The sequence below is a fragment of the Pristiophorus japonicus genome, chromosome 17, assembly GCF_044704955.1.
Source record: "Pristiophorus japonicus isolate sPriJap1 chromosome 17, sPriJap1.hap1, whole genome shotgun sequence".
Taxonomy (NCBI): Eukaryota; Metazoa; Chordata; class Chondrichthyes; family Pristiophoridae; genus Pristiophorus; species Pristiophorus japonicus.
Window position 1 is genome coordinate 14,685,466 of NC_091993.1, and position 17,608 is coordinate 14,703,073.

General features: G+C 41.0%; 1 protein-coding gene across 3 annotated transcripts in view; it reads left to right on the forward strand.

Annotated features, from left to right (window-relative positions):
* Window positions 1-17,608, forward strand: part of atosa (atos homolog A) — a 114,960-nt gene that overhangs the window by 95,888 nt on the left and 1,464 nt on the right. For 2 of the 3 annotated variants that reach the window (XM_070858406.1, XM_070858407.1), the window contains exons 7-11: window positions 2,102-2,181; window positions 3,439-3,544; window positions 10,272-10,430; window positions 10,675-10,743; window positions 14,230-14,429. In XM_070858406.1, the coding sequence (XP_070714507.1) occupies window positions 2,102-2,181; window positions 3,439-3,544; window positions 10,272-10,430; window positions 10,675-10,743; window positions 14,230-14,429 (614 nt within the window). Of the gene's footprint in view, window positions 1-2,101; window positions 2,182-3,438; window positions 3,545-10,271; window positions 10,522-10,674; window positions 10,744-14,229; window positions 14,430-17,608 lie in introns of those variants that run through there. The other variant, XR_011587440.1, reaches the window with a different exon arrangement.

The window sequence follows — 17,608 nt, forward strand, 5'->3', positions numbered from 1 at the left end:
AGTTCGGGATCTGGAATATTAGGTCCTTCATTGAAACACCTATGAACTCATCTCTTTTTGGCGTGGAAGCAAGTCATCCTCGACACGAGGGAATGCCTAAGGAAGGACTGTATACAGTTTTGGTCTCCTTATTTAAGGTGGGATATACTTGCATTGGAGGCAGTTCAGAGAAGGTTCACTAGTTTGATTCCTGAGATGAAGGGATTGTCTTATGAAGAAAGCTTGAGTAGATTGGGCCTGTACTCATTGGAGTTTAGAAGAATGAGAGGTGATCTTATTGAAATGTATAAGATTCTGGGGGGGCTCGACAGGGTCGATGCAGAGAGGATGTTTTCCCTCATGGGGAATCTAGAACTAGGGGACATAGTTTCAGAATAAGGGGTCGTCTATTTAAAACGGAGATGAGAAGGAATTTCTTCTCTGAGGGTTGTGAATCTTTGGAATTCTCTACCCAGAGAGCTGTGGAGACTGGGTCATTGATTATATTTAAGGTGGAGATAAACAGATTATTGAATGATAAGGGAGTGAAGGGTTATGGGGAGCGGGCAGGGAAGTGGAGTTGAGGCTAAAATCGGATCAGCCATGATCTTATTGAATGGCGGAGCAGGCTCGAGGGGCCAAATGGCCTACTCCTGTTCCTATTCCTTATGTTCTTATGTTCTTATCCACTTTGGATCTGAGAAAGACAAATCAGAATATGTTAATAGCGAGAGACTAATTGTTGTGGAGAAGCAACGGAATTTGGGTGACCATATGCCCAGATCACTAAAAGCTAGTGCACAGGAATAAAAAGTAATCATTAAGGCTAATGAACTGGTGGTCTTTTATCTCAAGGGGGTTGGAATACAAAAGTGAGGAAGTGATGCTTCAGTTATACAGAGCCTTGGTCAGACCTCATCTGGAGTACTGCATTCAGTTTTGTGTATCAAACCTCAAGAAAAATATTATTAACCTTTTGAGGTGGTACAGTGCAGATTCACCAGAATTATTGTTGGGCTTAAAGGGTTAAATTACAATAAAAGATGGATTGTATAAACTTTGTTTGTATTCCTTTGAGTTTAGAAGGTTCAGGGCTGGTCTGATCAAAGTTGTTAAAACTGTAATGGGTTTTGATAAGATAGATACAGAGAAACCATTTCCTCTGATGGATGAATCTAGAAAAAGGGGGGCATAATCTTAAAATTAAACCATTTAGGCATGACATCAGAAACTATTTTTCATACTAAGGGTGGTGGAAATCTAAAACTTTCTCCCCAAGAGGCTGTGAATGCTGGGTCAGTTGAAATTTTCAAGACCGAGATTCATAGATTTGTGTTAGATTTGGATAGACTAAAGAAGCTGGGGTTGTTTGCCTTAAAGCAGAGGAGATTTGATAGAGGTGTTCAGAATCATGAGGGGTCTAGACAGAGTAGATAGAGCGAAACTGTTCCCATTGGTGGAAGGGTCGAGAACCGGTGGTCACTGATTTAAGGTGATTGACAAAAGAACCAAAGGCAACACGAGGAAAAACTTTTTTACACAGTGGTTAGGATGTGGAATGCACGGCCTGAAAGGGTGGTGGAGGTCGACTCAATTGTGGCTTTCAAAAGGGAATTGGAGAAGTACCTGAAGGAAAAAAATTGCAGGGCTACGGGTAAAGGGCAGGGGCGTGGGTCTAGCTGAAGTGCTGTTGCAGAGCTGGCATGGGCTCAATGGGCCGAATGGCCTCCTTCTGTGCTGTAACCATTCTATATTAAGGGGTGCAGATTATTTATAATCTAATTGAATGGCTGAACTGAATGGCCTACTCTTCTTTATATGTTCCTATAACTGTGGCATTTTAATGAACTCAAAGCTTTATTCCCCTTTATAAGTTTCAAACACAATGAAGTATGGTCATACTCATCCTGCTGTGTGTCTGGGAACAGGTCTTGTTTTCAGTAGCAAGTGAGCTTCATGTTTGGTTGAAATTTTTGAGATACCAGAATATATTCTTTGTGGATATTTCTTAAGAATTACTGTTGAAGACTGTTGTGTTACAATCATGGGTGTGGTTTAGTGTCAGAGTCTGTAAATCAGCGTAACTTAATTGTTAATAGAATTTATCTTGTTGTACACCAAGGTTCCACCAAGAAAAAAACAATCGGGATACTTTGACCTGGACACTTCATTGCAAAGACTAAAAGGGGTACCTTGCAAAAGGTATTTCTGTGTCTTTTTCTACAGTTTAAAAAAAACAAAGTGGCATTCTTCAGGATTCAAGTGAAAGTGTTTTGATGCAGGATGCATACTAAATTTAATAGGCAATTCACTCATCAACTCTAATGAATTGCATTTGAGGATTTTGCATTGTATTAAAGTTAAATGCTGATTACATAAATTGGCTATATTCTGTTTTTAAACAATTCCAATGTTTTGATTGAGATCGTTTTGCTCCATTGAATTCTTTCCGTTCCCTAAAGCAAATTGCGACTTGCGATTTCTCGGTCAAGAAACGAGGCTTTAAGCAGAATGGTATTTTTAGGATGACTTACCTGGAGAGCTATATATGCTGTAGGTCTAATAAGACTTATTACTGTAACTCTCTAACTCATTCGAATTGGAGCACCTTCATGCCACTTTTCTCATTGTGATATATTTTAATTTATTTGTGCCCAAATTAAAATGTCATCATTAATAGCCCACTAACACACTTGGATATACCAAATAGTCTGATATAACGCATGTAACCTACAACTCTCTTTTTTAATAAAAAGTCCATGTCAGACCTTTCCCTGCTCTATAGCACATCCTTTGCTATGAGATATATTTTATGTAACTTTCAAAGACCGTGTTATAGAGAAAACTTGGTGTTCTGCAATTTTAGTGTTAAATATTGTGCCTTGAAGTACTGCTAATAGAGTTGACCGCCATCTGCTGGCAAGTCAGTGGCTTTTTTAATCAATATTCATTTTATAAATGTTATGTTTATGGTGGCATTTTCTTTTTGACGCAGTATTTTTGTGCAAAAAGATGCTTGTTAAAGCTGCTGTTGGAAGCAGTACTAGTTACCAACATAAGTACCTCCAGCAAAAAGTTAGAAGTACAGAAATGGAAAGAACTGCAAGCTGGAGGAGGGGAATTGGAACAAAATTCTGAATACAGATGGCACATTCTAAACTTTGTCATTTCTGTTGTCATCATTACATGGTTATGGGCAACTTGCGTTGTCGATGAGAAAGGAAGGTGCTGTTGAAACTTATTAATTAGAAATATTTTTACCTATTTATTTGAACTACTTGAGGGTTAATGTTTAAATGTTCATGTTTAATTGATTTTTAACAATATATTCTGCATTTACACAGCTTTTGTATAATTTATTGCATGGAGAGAACAATGTTTGATTTCTTCTCATATTGAATCCATGTCCCAAAGTGTAAAGATACTTGCTTTTATGTCATGTTCTCTTTTTCTTTATAGCCAGAGACAGTATTTAAGACCAGAGAATTATGCTGACCAAGGGAAGCAGCTTCTGAGTGTCAGTGCTCCACCAGCAACTAGTCTTAGCCTGCTTGGAAACTTTGAGGTACAAATCAGAAATGTATATGTGTCGTGCTGAAAGAAATAGGCTAAACAATTGATCCACTGTTTATAGCTTATTTGAAGGAGATTTTTTTGAGTGGAAGTGCGGTTATTTGTTTTTGAGATTCCTGTGAATGAGTTTTACAGATCTTTTTAGGTTTATTCATATCTACAGTTGCAGCACCATTCCTCGGATCTGCTAGCAGGACAGTTTAGAGTTTAGTCCGGTGAATTTTCCACATTATACATTTGGGTAGGAAATATTTCAAGTGTTCTACTTGTTTGTGTAGCTGTTTCAAAAGATAATCAGCAAGGCACAGCAGTTACTGACGGGTTGTTTGTTGTTCGATAGGGATTGTGTTTTTACTGGAGAGTGTGGTAGCTTGGGAAAGCAGCTTCGGAGAGAATAATGGACCCACTTCTTCACGTCAGAATTTAGGCTATGCATCACATATGATGTCAAAAATAATATGACTCTACAATGCTTTATGTCCCCAATCTATATTGCAGTTCTAAATAGCCCCAGTGCTTTTTAAATATTTGAAAATATCGCAAAGGAATTAAAATACGTTGCCAAAATGGCTATTTTGAATTTGAGTAGTCGGGTCTGTTTCTGCCAGTTAGGAGATTTCTGTGCTCCTGATACGATTAAGGCAGGATTTTCTAATTGTATGTTAAGATTGTTAGGAGCTCTCCATTTTAAAGTGGACGGTCATATGGGCATAACAACAACAAAAGAAATGGGAGCTATCTTTCCTTCTCCAACTCTCCATTTAAAAGTGATTTGCCATATGCGTCTAAGCAGAGATGTTTACTCTTCTCAAAGGGAAAAAGTGAATCTTCGGAAAATAAAGGAGGTACTTTTAAGTGCAACAACTATGGAATTTAGCTCGAGTGGCGTTGTATAACTTGCAGAAGCTAAATATGTGTAATATGTAATTTTGATAGAAACTATGAAGAATATTGCAAAGTTAGAATATGGTTATAAATGTTATCCCTAAAAATCTCAACTTCTGCGCAGTAGTTCACAAATTGCAATCTCAAGTCCATATATTGGGCCCAAGTTTCCACACGCGCCTAGAACGGCGCAGTCCCGACCTGGACGCCCGTTTTTCGTGCCACAAAGAGCGCCTAAAAAAATCCTGCGTATTCTCCACCTCCCTGCAGGTCCTCTGGTCCTCGGCGCAGCGCAGCAGGAGCTGTAGGGGGCGGAGCCAGGTCCCTGCGCTGAAAACAGTGCCGGGACCTCTGCACATGCACGCTACAGTGGGCACGCAAGTGCAGTAGCTCCAGGCGCCGAACTGTGTGGGAGGGGCCCGAAGCACGCAGCCCCTAGCCCTGGCCGAATGGCCTCACTGGGGCTGTGTGAATAAGGCTCCTCCCACGGCCAGCTCCTGACCAGACCCGACACCCGCTCCCCGCCCCCCCCCTGCCTCCGGACCAGACCCGACACCTGCTCCACGCCCCGACCCGCGCTCCTGTTTTCCCCCCCCCCGACTGGACCCGACCCGCGCTCCTGTTCCCACTGGAAATAGCCTTTCCCTATTTGCTTTATCAAAACTTCTCAATTTTGAACACCTCTATTAGATTGCCTCTTGACCTTCTTTGTTCTAATGAGAAGAGCCCAGTTTCTCAAAGCCCCAATTTCTCTCATCTATTCTTGTCATCATCATAGGCGGTCACTCGAACGAGAATGACTTGCTTTTACATGAGTTCACAGATGTTTGAATGAAGGACCCGATATTCCAGTCCTCAACTCCAGTTGAAAGAGTGGAAGATGTCTGTGCGTGGATTTTTTTAATGTGTCGTGAACATTGCACATCAGCCACCACATGGGCTTGACAGAGAAAGGCCTTTAGTGGCAACGGTTAATCAGGACGATTGGAGACCTGCTCTTCTACATGGACCTAGTGTGCACACATATCGCAGTGTGGGCTGGCCCGTGCTGCCCCTGAGCCCTCTGCTCTTCTCTCGTTTGCCGCACCTCCGCCACGATCTCTTGCTGCCCCTCCGGCACAAACATTCGCCGAACCTCCGCCACGATCTCTCTCCACTCCTCCGCCACAAAACACTTGATGCACCTCCGCCACGATCTCCCACTGCACCTCCCCACCAAACAGTCACCAAACCTTCACCATGACCACCCACCAAATCTCAGCCATGATCCCTCAACGCTCCTCCGCCTCGATCACTCACCACACCGCCACCACGACCTTCCCACTCCTCTGCTTTACCAGGGCCCCGCCGATACTCCTGCCCACGTTCCAAACAGCGACCTGGGCCCTGATGACGTCACCCAGTTGTCCACCTCAAAGCCGCCACATACCTGGAGCAGCTCGTGCGGGAAATTGTAATGGTAGGCCGCTCCAGCTCTTGTACTTCCCGACCTGCGGAGTTGTTCTCTCGCAGGTCGGGGGGGTCAAGATTCTTGTACCTAAAGCATGTCAACCCAGGTGAAGATAAGTGGACCTCTTCTGCACCCTGTCCATGGTCTTGATAGCCTTAAGGCATCCAAAATTGGACACACCATTCTAAATTGCGGCCTCAACCTAAAAGGTGACTTCGAACTAGGATTGAAACTGCTGAAATAACATCTACAATATATTTGTAACAATTAAGTTAACTCCTTATTCAATGGTAGCATGAGATTTAAAGTTTGAGGAGGAAATTGCGAATGACAACACTCTCCAGAGCATTGAGAATCCAAGAAAGCATACACATTATAACTTTTGTATTTTAGATGTCGAATAAATCTGGAAATGATAGTGAGGAAATTTGGTTTATGGAAAATAAGCAACTAAATCAAGCTGCATGACAATCGTGAGCCTCAAATCAAATTAGCCGCAACACAAGTTGTTTATATTTTCCTTAAATCACTGATTCCTGGCATGCAGTCTGTTTAAAAGCGTTATATTAATATGCATTAAAACATTTTTTTTAGTTCTTTTGCAAATTTTGGGCAAGCCCACTAGAGATAATGTATGTGGAAACTGCAGACTGGTGCATATTTTGATGATGTCTGGCATGAGCCTGCCTGGCTTGTTGCACTTTCAGTTGTTACAAGAAGATATATTAATGGTGCATTGCCATTTGCAGCAATGGTTTGTCAAATAATTACTGTTGCCAAATAATAAACAGGGATCTAGCCATGTACATTCTTTTGTTAATCTCATACACAGCAAGTCTAGTTATATTGCTACAGTAGTAATTTTTTGTTCATATCGTTAATACTGATCTAAATCACAAAGGATACACACCTATTTTTTAGAAGCCAAGACATTTTGGGGGATGTTTTCTGCTTTTAGAAACCAGAGTGCTAAGCTTGGCATTTTTTATTTTAACGGTGATGAATAGAAACGTTAATTGCTTCTGCTTTCCTTTTGGTCAATTGGTTCAATAATATTTGATAAATGCTGGGCCTTTCCTTTTTGTTAGCTTTGCCAGCATAAACATGGCCAGTCAGGACTTGCCTGCAATAATAATCATTGAACACCTTTCTACAGCCAGTTAACAGTCAAGTAACAGTCACTGATGTTCATCCAGCTCCAGAGATTGGGAAATTAAACGGAGCAGAAAATTTATATAGCCTGACATTTACACGTTTCAAAACACTAATTTATGGAACCATGACGTTCGAGCCAAGATATGTTTCAGTGTATAACTAATCTGAGCCAGAAACCAAAGAGAAAGATTAAATTACAATTGAAACTTTAAAAATTATGTGCATCGGTACTTGCACGGTTAGTTTCTTGATTAGTTCTGGTCATTCATTCTTTTTGTACTTGTAATATTTTATTCAAACAATAAAACTTTGATGTGTTGATTTCTCATGAGAGTGAATGGAATATAGAGATGTGCAGTGTGTCAAGGCTTTTAAACAGTTCACTGTTCAGCCATTTAAAGTGCTCATGGGAAAATAATCCTCAGTTGATTAAAGTGCTGGTAAGGCAGCGCAGTAAACTTTACAAACAATGGGTGAAACAGGTACTTAGTCTTCAGTAAATCCTGTGCTCCAGGGTAGTCCTCTCCTACAGATGCTGAATTTGTTAATAAGAACATGAGAAATAGAAGCATGAGTCGGCCATTTGGTTCCTCGAGCCTGCTTTGCCATTCAATAAGATCGTGGCTGATCTGATCTTGGCCTCAACTCCACTTTCCTGCCTGTTCCCATAACCCTCGAGTCCCCTGTGGTTCAAAAATTTGTCCATCTTCACCTTGAATATATTCAATAACTCAGCCTCCACAGCTCTCTCGGGTAGAGAATTCCAAAGATTCACAACCCTCTGAGAGAAGAAATTTCTTCTCATCTCCGTCTTAAATGGGCGACCCCTTATTCTGGAACTTATGCCCGCTAGTTCTAGATTCCGCCACGAGCAGAAACATCCTCTCAGCTTCTACCCTGTAAAGTCCCCTCAGAATCTTATGTTTCAACAAGATCACCTCTCACTCTTTTAAACTCCAATGAGCAGGCCCAACCTGCTCAACCTTTCCTAATAAGGTAACCCTTTCATCTCAGGAATCAACCTAGTGAACCTTCTCTGCACTACCTCCAATGCAAGTATATCCCTTCTTAAATAAGGAAACAAAAACCGCACACAGTGCTCTAGGTGTGGTCTCACCAACATCCTGTACAGTTGTAGCAAGACTGCCCTGCTTTTAAACTCCATCCCCCTTGCAGTAAAGGCCAACATTCCATTTGCCTTTCTGATTATTTACTGTATACTAACTTTTTGTGTTTCATGTACGAGGAAAGCCAGATCTTTCTGTATTCTGTAGTCTCTCCATTGAAATAATCTTCTTTTCTATTCTTCCTACCAAAGTGGATAACCTCACACTTTCCCACATTCTACTCCATCTGCTAGATTTTTGCCCACTCACTTAACCTATCTATATCCCTTTGCAGACTCTTTGTGTCCTCCTCGCAACTTGCTTTCCCACCCATCTTTGTATCATCAGCAAATTTGGCATCAGTACACTCGGTCGCTTCATCCAAGTTGTTCATATAGATTAGTTGAGGCCCCAGCATTGATCCCTGTGGCACCCCACTAGTTACAGTTTGCCAAATGACCCATTTATCCCAACTCTCTGTTTTCTGTTAGTTAGCCAATCCTCTATCCATGCTAATATATTACCCCCAACACCGTGAGCTCTTATCTTGTGTGGTAGCCTTTTATGTGCCATCTTATCCAATGCCTTTTGGAAATCCAAATACACTACATCTACTGGTTCCCCTTGATCCACCCTGCTTGTTACATCCTCAAAAATCTCTTAATAAATTTGTCAAACACGATTTCCCTTTCATAAAGCCACGTTGACTCTGCTTGATTGTATTATGATTTTCTAAATGTCCCTTAATAGAACAATTACAGAAAAATCCTTGTTAAACACATACTGCGCCAAAGAATTTAGCTGCACCATTGCTGACTTAACTCAGGCTCTGCAGGTGAGTAAATGAATACTCAGTTGTTTTAATTTCCCCCAGTGGAAATCTGCTACATATCTCTGAATGCTGAACAAGATTTTAACAAACAATAGCAGATTCTTTTCAAAAAATATTTTTCGTTAACTTCATTTTATTTTTTTGGTTAGAAAAAGGGAGTAGCACACCAAAGGAAAAACTGGTGGCTTCAGCTAAACTCCCAGTCAATCTGCAATATCGGCACTTGTGCCCAACATTAGTACCATTAAACAGCAACAGAAAACGGCCTCATTATATTTAGTCCACATCAGAATGTACCTCCGTTCCAATTGAAATATTAAAAGCTATATTTATCCTGAGATAATTCAAAGTTGCCATGAACAGGCCCTGCTTTTAGTAGAGTAGAATTTTGTATATATTATATGAAAGCTTTTTGTAAATTCTTTTGAGATCTTTGCCCAAGCAGAAAATGGTTACATTAACTAATTAAGGAGGGAGAAGGAGCAAAATAACATCAAAAATAATCACATGTATAATCCTATTTTTAGGACCATGTAATTATTATTATGTGGATACAAGATAATGGAGATGAGATTGTTAATGGCTGCAAGTAAACTGAACCGTGCTGATGGTGCCGTAAACTGTAAATGCAGATTATGAATATCCTTAAAGCTTCAAGATTGGACTACAGCTTTTGGCCTTCTACCCAGCATCATTTATTTCCTAGAATAATGTATAGAAACATAAAACAGTGTAAAACGTTATTTGATGGATTACTGTTCGTGATGGTTAAACAGATTTGTTGTACAGGTTGAAACTACCTTATCGGGAACCCACAGGACCCGGCCTGTTCTGGATAAGGGATTTTTCCGGACTAGGGGTGGTCACGTTAAATTGGATGGTACAGGTACTGAGCAAGGGGATATCAGGGCTGGCTGACTTGGGGCTGGGAGTGCGGCAGAGAGATCATGGGGTGGTTGCGGTGGATTGCGGGGTTCAGGCCAGCGATTGCGGGAGTCGGCAGCGAGGAAGGACTTCGATTTGTTCATGTCGGAGTTCTGCGCATGCGCCACCCGGTGGCTGATAATGGTTCTGGACGAGGGGTGGTTCTGGATTAGCGAGGTTCAACCTGTAACAGGATTTCATTAAATACTGGGACATTGTAATGTTTGCGTGACTGGTGAAAGAACTTGATCAGATATTTTTTTAAGTTAATTTCTGAGATATATTATGTATAGAATTAGAATAAAATTTTGTAATTTGATTCAAGCTGCCGAGTAACTCTAACATTAATGTATTTTAATGTTCTCAGGAGTCCGTCTTGAATTTTCGATTGGAACCTTTAGGAGCAGTTGATGGTTTTACAGCCGAGGTGGGAGCAAGTGGAACGTTCTGTCCCAGTCACATGACTCTTCCAGTTGAAGTGTCATTCTACAGTGTCTCTGACGATAATGCACCATCACCCTACATGGTATGTGTTATTACACATTCCTGTAGTTAAAGACTTGTGATCAAGGTCATGGTGTAGCAGTAATTGGTTAGGACCCATATCTCTCAGACTGGTAAATCACTCATTTATTCATTTGTTAATTTTTGCTCTTTATGGGTATGTTAAAATTGATTCTTCATCAGTAAATAAGTTAACTGTTTTTTTTGATAACTGAAACTTCCTGCTTAAAGCAATCTGTTCTGAATTGAGGATTATTTGTTTGTAGGGTGTGATTAATTTGGAAACCTTGGGAAAACGAGGCTATCGAGTACCTCCATCAGGAACCATACAAGTGGTAAGTTAGATTAGAGTTTTGTCTGTATTGCTGATAGTCATACTCTTTAGGGCTGGATTTTCCGCTTGTTGGTGTTTCTATTTTCACCCGGAGGGGCAGCAGTGGCGGTGCTACGCTCTTCCAGGTGGGCCGCCAGCTTCCAGCGCCCCGCCGGGTTTTCAGGGCCGCTTTCGGCGGGACGCAGAGCATTACCTCCCGGAAGAGGCGAGCCGGTGTGCAACGCCCCTGGTTGCGATACCAGATTGATTTTTGGCTCCCGCCCGATCCGTAGCGTTCCATAGAGCACCGTGCTGGGACTGCCTGTGAAAGCGGGCACTCCGAGCTGTTGTGGCTGCAGTGAGGTAAGTACTGTCGATCTCGAGTAAGTGTAATTGATTTTTTTTTTTGCGGTGCTGTTTTTATTTCAGGTTTTTTTTTCTCCCCAGGCCTCTCTTAGAGCGCTCCAAAGCCGGCTGTTTAGCTCAGGATTTTCACCTGCTCCGCCGGCATGGCAACCTAAGAGAGATGTGCAACGCCTCCCTTACCGCTCCACCCCACACTCGGGACCCAGCTGCCCAATTTTGCTATCTGGGCACGGGAACAGTTTGCGCATCCAATCAGGACCGCCCCACCGTCATTGCTGCCCCGAAATGATCAAAGCCGAAAATCCTGCCCTTGATCATCTTCTTCTTAGGCGGTCCCTCGAATCGAGGATGACTTGGTTCCAGACCAAAAAGTCCTCAGGTGTTTCAATGAAGGACATGACATTCTAGGTCCAGAACTACATGTTGAAAGGTGGAAAATGCCTGTGCGTGGACTTTTTAACGTGGGGTGGCCGTTGCACACCAGCCACCACACGGGCTTGACAGAGCTAGGTCTTGTTCCAGTGGCAAGGATTAACCAAGACGACTGGAGACCAGCTCTGCTGCACAGACCTAGTGCGCACACATATCGCAGTGTGGGCTGGCCCGTGCTGCCTCTGGGCCCTTGACTCTTCTGGGCCCTGAACTCGCACCTCTTGATACGAGTCTGTGATAACATGAAGAACCAGCTTAAGAAGCACTCATCTCAGCGATATTCCTGTTGTTTCTAGGCTCACTAAGGTCTCTCTTCTTGTGGATTGAAATGACTGCTGTATTGATGCCAAGTTTTTCCTCAATTTCAGCAAGTTAATGGACAGCATTAATTGAAATATGATGAAATTACTGGAATCTTCAGCTAGGAAATGCTCAATAAAGTTGTCTGTTATTTGAAATGTTTCTCCCACCCAGTTGTGCAGCAGGTTACTGTTAGAAAATGAAACACTTGCAATGTATTATCACATTAATCACTATTCTTCATCAGTATCACTATCCAGATGCCTATAAACAGTGGGATCTACAACTGTGTGAATAGTGGCACACTGTACTAAAACAATATTTTCACAAGTCTGTTAAAGAAGGAACTTGTTAATTTAGTTTACACCTAATCATGACTTCCGAGAATCCCAAAGTGCAATGCATTGCTTTTGAAATGCAGTTACTGTTAACATGTAGGCAGACATGGAAACCAGCTTGCATACAGAAAGTGAGATCAATGGCCAGTTAATCTGTTTTTGATGGCGTTGGTTGTGAGAGTAATATTGACCAGGACAATGGGAGAACTCCATGCTCTTCTTCGAATAGCTTGGTGGGATCTTCAATGACCACCTGAAGGCAGACATGGTCTCGGTTTGATGTCTCATCCGAAATATGGTACCTGTGACAATACACTTCCTCAGTACTGGGCTTGAATTTGACAACCTTCTGGCTCCGACATGAGAGTGCCATCAACCAATCCAAGCTGACACATTCTTTATTAAATTAAGTAGCCCTCTGAGAAATGTGTTCAAATAATTCATTTCATTTATTGCAAAATAAAACATTTTCAGTAGACATATGGTGCTGTAAAATGTAACTGCATTCCATGAACCGAACCAGCATGGAAATTCACTATTCATTTATAGTAGGTTCAAAACACACAGGCCCCCGTAGTGGGTATGTATATATGAAGCTGGGAAATCTTATCACTTAGCTTAATAACTTAAAAGTAATATCTATCACAATTTAAAAAAATATTAGTTTAACATCTGTTTTAAGAGCTAATGCTGTCACATTATTACAATCCATTGTAAGGCTTTGAGAATGGGTATTAGTGATGAGACTTGTACCACTGCATTATATGACGCAAGCAAGGAAAAAAATAGTTAATGTCATTGCTTAAATATTTGTATGACATTTTTAAATAGAAAATACTCAAAGGTTTAATATGGTCTTTCATTGCAATCCTAAAGTGACCTTTTCAGTAGACATATGGTAGCTGTAAAATGTAACTGTCTGGCTCAGATACATGGACAGCAGACATCTCAAAGCGCTGGAGAAGTACCACCAGCGCTGCCTCCACAAGATCCTGCAAATCTACTGGGAGGATAGACGCACCAACGTCAGTGTTCTCGCTCAATCCAACATCCCCAGCATTGAAGCACTGACCACACTCTACCCGCTCCGTTGGGCGGGCCACATCGTCCACATGCCCGACACAAGACTCCCTAAGCAAGCGCTCTATTCGGAACTCCTACATGGCGAGCGAGCACCAGGTGGGCAGAGGAAACGTTTCAAGGACACCCTCAAAGCCTCCTTGATAAAGTGCAACATCCCCACCGGCACCTGGGAATCCCTGGCCCAAGACTGCCCAAAGTGGAGGAAGAGCATTCGGGAGGGCGCTGAGCACCTCGAGTCTCGTCGCCAAGCACATGCAGCGGAAGGAGCTTGCGGCAAACCAGTCACACCCACCCTTTCCTTCACCCACTGTCTGTCCCACTTGTGACAGAGACTGTAATTCCCGCATTGGACTATACAGCCACCTGAGAACTCACTTTTAGAGTGGAAGCAAGTCTTCCTCGATTTCGAGGGACTGCCTCTGCTGATGATGAAGGTGATCTTGGTAACTCGTTCTGATGTATTGAGGCTATTTTCACATTGTAAAATACAGACAGGTTACAGTATGACCAATATATACTCCTATATTTTAGTAATCTTTTGTCCTTTAGAATAAGTTCATTTTGTGTGACGGCAGCATGGTGATACTACACACTGGATGATTAGCACACGACACACACAGGAGTGAGGATGCAAGTGTGATTTTCTCCCACTTTGCTGAGAGTTGCCACTCTTCACCACATTGTTGTGAGGAGGCATCAAATGCAGGGAAGCCCTCACCACCACGTTTCTGGGGGTGCTCGAAAAATCAGGACCGTTATTTCATATCTTGTCGTTACCAGCTTAAACTGGCATTGGCAAAGGGTCAGAGATTTCTCTCATGCATGCTCAGTCTCAGTTGGTACATGGCCTTAGGCAACTATGATAGACTGGGAGAAAATAGAAATCGTACTTGTAAAAGAATTTAGTAGATCATTGTGGACAGGTATTAAAACCATTATGCTGTCCTTCTGTTTCCTTTAATAGCTGATAAATTAAAATTATCTTTCAGACCTTATTCAACCCAAACAAGACAGTGGTTAAGATGTTTGTGGTGATTTATGACTTGAGAGATATGCCAGCCAATCACCAGACATTCCTACGACAGAGGACATTTTCTGTTCCTGTGAAACGCGAAACTGTTGGACATGCCAATAAGGAAAATGTAATCCAGACAGAAGAAAGGATACTTCGCTACCTCGTACACTTGAGGTAACTATAAAAATACAATGTTTTTATCGTATATGACAATTGGTATTAGCAGTGATAAGGTATTTGTAGTGGTAGTCATGCATTATTCATAATTCTCTTGCTTTCCACACAAAACAACATACTTTAACTAACTTGTAGCGGCCAAAGTATTTTAAGTATTATGAATTTATTCAGCTAATATTTCATGAAATAAATGAATAAAATCCTGTTTTTTTTTATTGCTCCATAGCTTTGACTGATAGACACCATTCCAAATGAATGGCTTTGCCTTTGTTCCTTTTAGCCTGAGACCTCCTTAACGCAGGATAACAACACAGGAAGATTAGTGTTTCCTTAGCCTGGGATAGAACTGGAGCTGTAATTTTTCCGTGAACTCCATGGTTGTGCAATCAGCATTAAATGGATCCTGTTCAGCACAGAACAAAGCCAAATGAATCCCTATTGGGAGATGGCAATTACCTTTGTGAGGTTCAATCCTTCTACTGATAAAGATGGCCTTTCTTTCTTGTGCATAGCGAACATAAGCATGTTGCATGCTATTTCCACCTATAATATTGTGTTAACGTGAGTGTATAAAAGTGGCATGTGAGGGGTGGTGTAGTGGAAAGACTACTGTTTTTTTCCCCTTTTAAATACATGTCTGAATCAAGCATTCCAAGGTCAGGTAAAACATCAGTTGTAATGCCTCCTACACTGATCTAGTGACCTATCTAAGGCCTAGCCGAAAATCAAGCTTGCCATACTACATCGACATGACATTTCCATCTCCCATCTACATGAATATTGTCAGTTAATTTCATAAATTATGGACTGTTCTGCTATGGAGATACAGGAACTGGATCGAGATTGGCCACACAGAGGGCAGGCGTTCAATTTGTCTTGAGTTTCAGTTCAATTTTTGATTAAATAGGTGACAAAATAGTACTGCCATCGAGCGATTTATAATTTTTTTTTAACTAAATGCAGTCTTTGTTTTGCTTTGTATGCTTGCTAGATTTACCTGGCAGTAAAATCTCTCATTTTTTGTCATAATCTGTATTATTCTGTTTTTAGGATTAATTCTTCAATGATTTGAGTACTGATGCAACATATTTTAGTTAGCAACACCAAAGAAATTTGTTTATAAATGGGATTGGTTTTGGATTACTGCAACAAAGGGTAACCACAGACACGATGGACCAAATTAACGATTTGTGTACTGTAAACCTCTAAGTTTCTAACAGACCATTTGATACTGAAATTTGTGTCCAATGACAAAAAAAGAAAAATCGATGGAAAGGAAAGTTACTTAAAACCTTTTCCCCCTTTCTTCAGTTGCTTCTTGCATTGGAGGAAAACATCTTTTATCACACCTTTGTTCTCTATGTAAAGCATCTGATGTTCTCCTACTAGAATTTGCATTTTTCCATCTGAATCTTAAAACGTTATGGAAAGGTGGCGGCTTCATCCAGACCATTGCATTTCCGTCAATACAGCAGTTGGTGGTATCCCAAGATAAAAGGAACTTGGGATAACAAAAATTATGCTCAAATGATAGCTATAGAACTGTAAATCCAACAACGCATCTTCAATTTATCAGCAGTCCGCTAATGCAGCTGTAGAGGGACCAAACCTACATAAAAGAGCAATAGTCATGACTTTGCTGGAGTGGTGATCCACTGTCAAATTTGTGAATAGTAATAGCAGCCCGAGCTCCAATTTGGTGGTGTGAGGAAGAGAGGGGAGATGAGTACTGTGGGGTGAATTTATCTGGTATAATGCCATTTGCATATTTTAGCCAGATCCTACAAGAGCAACATTTTAGTTCTGCAATTTGCTTTCTACTTACACTAAATGGCTGCTTGCTTAACCATAGAGCTCAATCATTCAGGCTTGCTGAAAAACAGGCTAAAGACACAAACACTTCTGAAGTCAAAAAAGAAACCACTCCTCAAAACAAGATAGAAAATGGAAAACACGTGATTCTTTCCATACTGCGCATCTTGTGGACATTCCTTTTTTTTTAAATCTACTGCTGCCCTTCCATCAGAGCAGTTTCAGTAGCAATCAGAGATTGAGTTCTAGTAGAGGAAGACTAACATAATTCTCAAGACCTAGTACAAGCCCGTAAGGGAAACAATTTGCTCCTGTCACTAATACAATTATACTCCGCTTTGACCCGAGTTTAGTCACAGGGCTTTTTATCAAACTGTTGGTAGTGGTTGCATTGAACCATCATGGAACAATTCCACATTCACTCGAACTTGCTAACTTATTGGTGTGGGCCAGGATTACAGAAAAGTGCAGGGATGGTGGAGAGAGAAATTGGTACACTGAACTGTGGTTCAACAGTAGAATCTTTTTTTTATAAAAGAAAGACTGACTTGCATTTATATTGAGCCTTTCACAACCTCATGACATCCCAAAGCACTTTACAGGCAATTAAATACTTCTTGAAGTGTAGTCACATTTGAAAAATAGGAAACTCAGCAGCTAACTTGCACACAGCAAGGCCCCACAAACAGCAATGTAATAATGACTAATCTGTTTTAGTGATGTTGGTTAAGGGATGAATATTGGCTACAAGTTTGCAAAGTTGTAGATTAAGTATTAAAAACTTAAAATAAGTCCATTGGTAAAGGAAATTAGTAATTTCAGGATGCCATGGATAATAAAATAGAGGTTATAAGCCAATTACAATTGACGAAGGCCTATGAGGACTATAAAAACATTAATAACAAAATATCTAAAGGAGAATGTTGGGAAAAAAAAGGTTAAGAGCCAGATTTGTAAAGCTAAGAGCGGGTATGAGGAAGAATTTCAAAAGGCACAGTATTTTACAATTATATCAGTTTAATAAAGGGAATTGTTAAAAGCAAAGTGGGATCCCTGTGAGGAGAGGATTGTTAATTTGTAGATGACGTTCAAAAAATGGCAAGTTATTTGTTAAGTACTTGCATTGGTCTTTACTAAAGAGAAGGATATCCACAGAAGGTGAATTCTGAAGTGGTTGAAAGCGAGTTGAATAATTTGATGGATAAGAGTAACATTTTTAGAAAGTCAGTGAGTTTAAAGGAAGACAAAGCTCTCAGCCCTGACTGGATATATCCGAGGGAGATGAGAAAGGAAATTGCCGAGGATATAGAGATTGTATTTCAGGACTCTATTGAGTGTGCTGGAGAGTGGCCAGTGTAGTACCC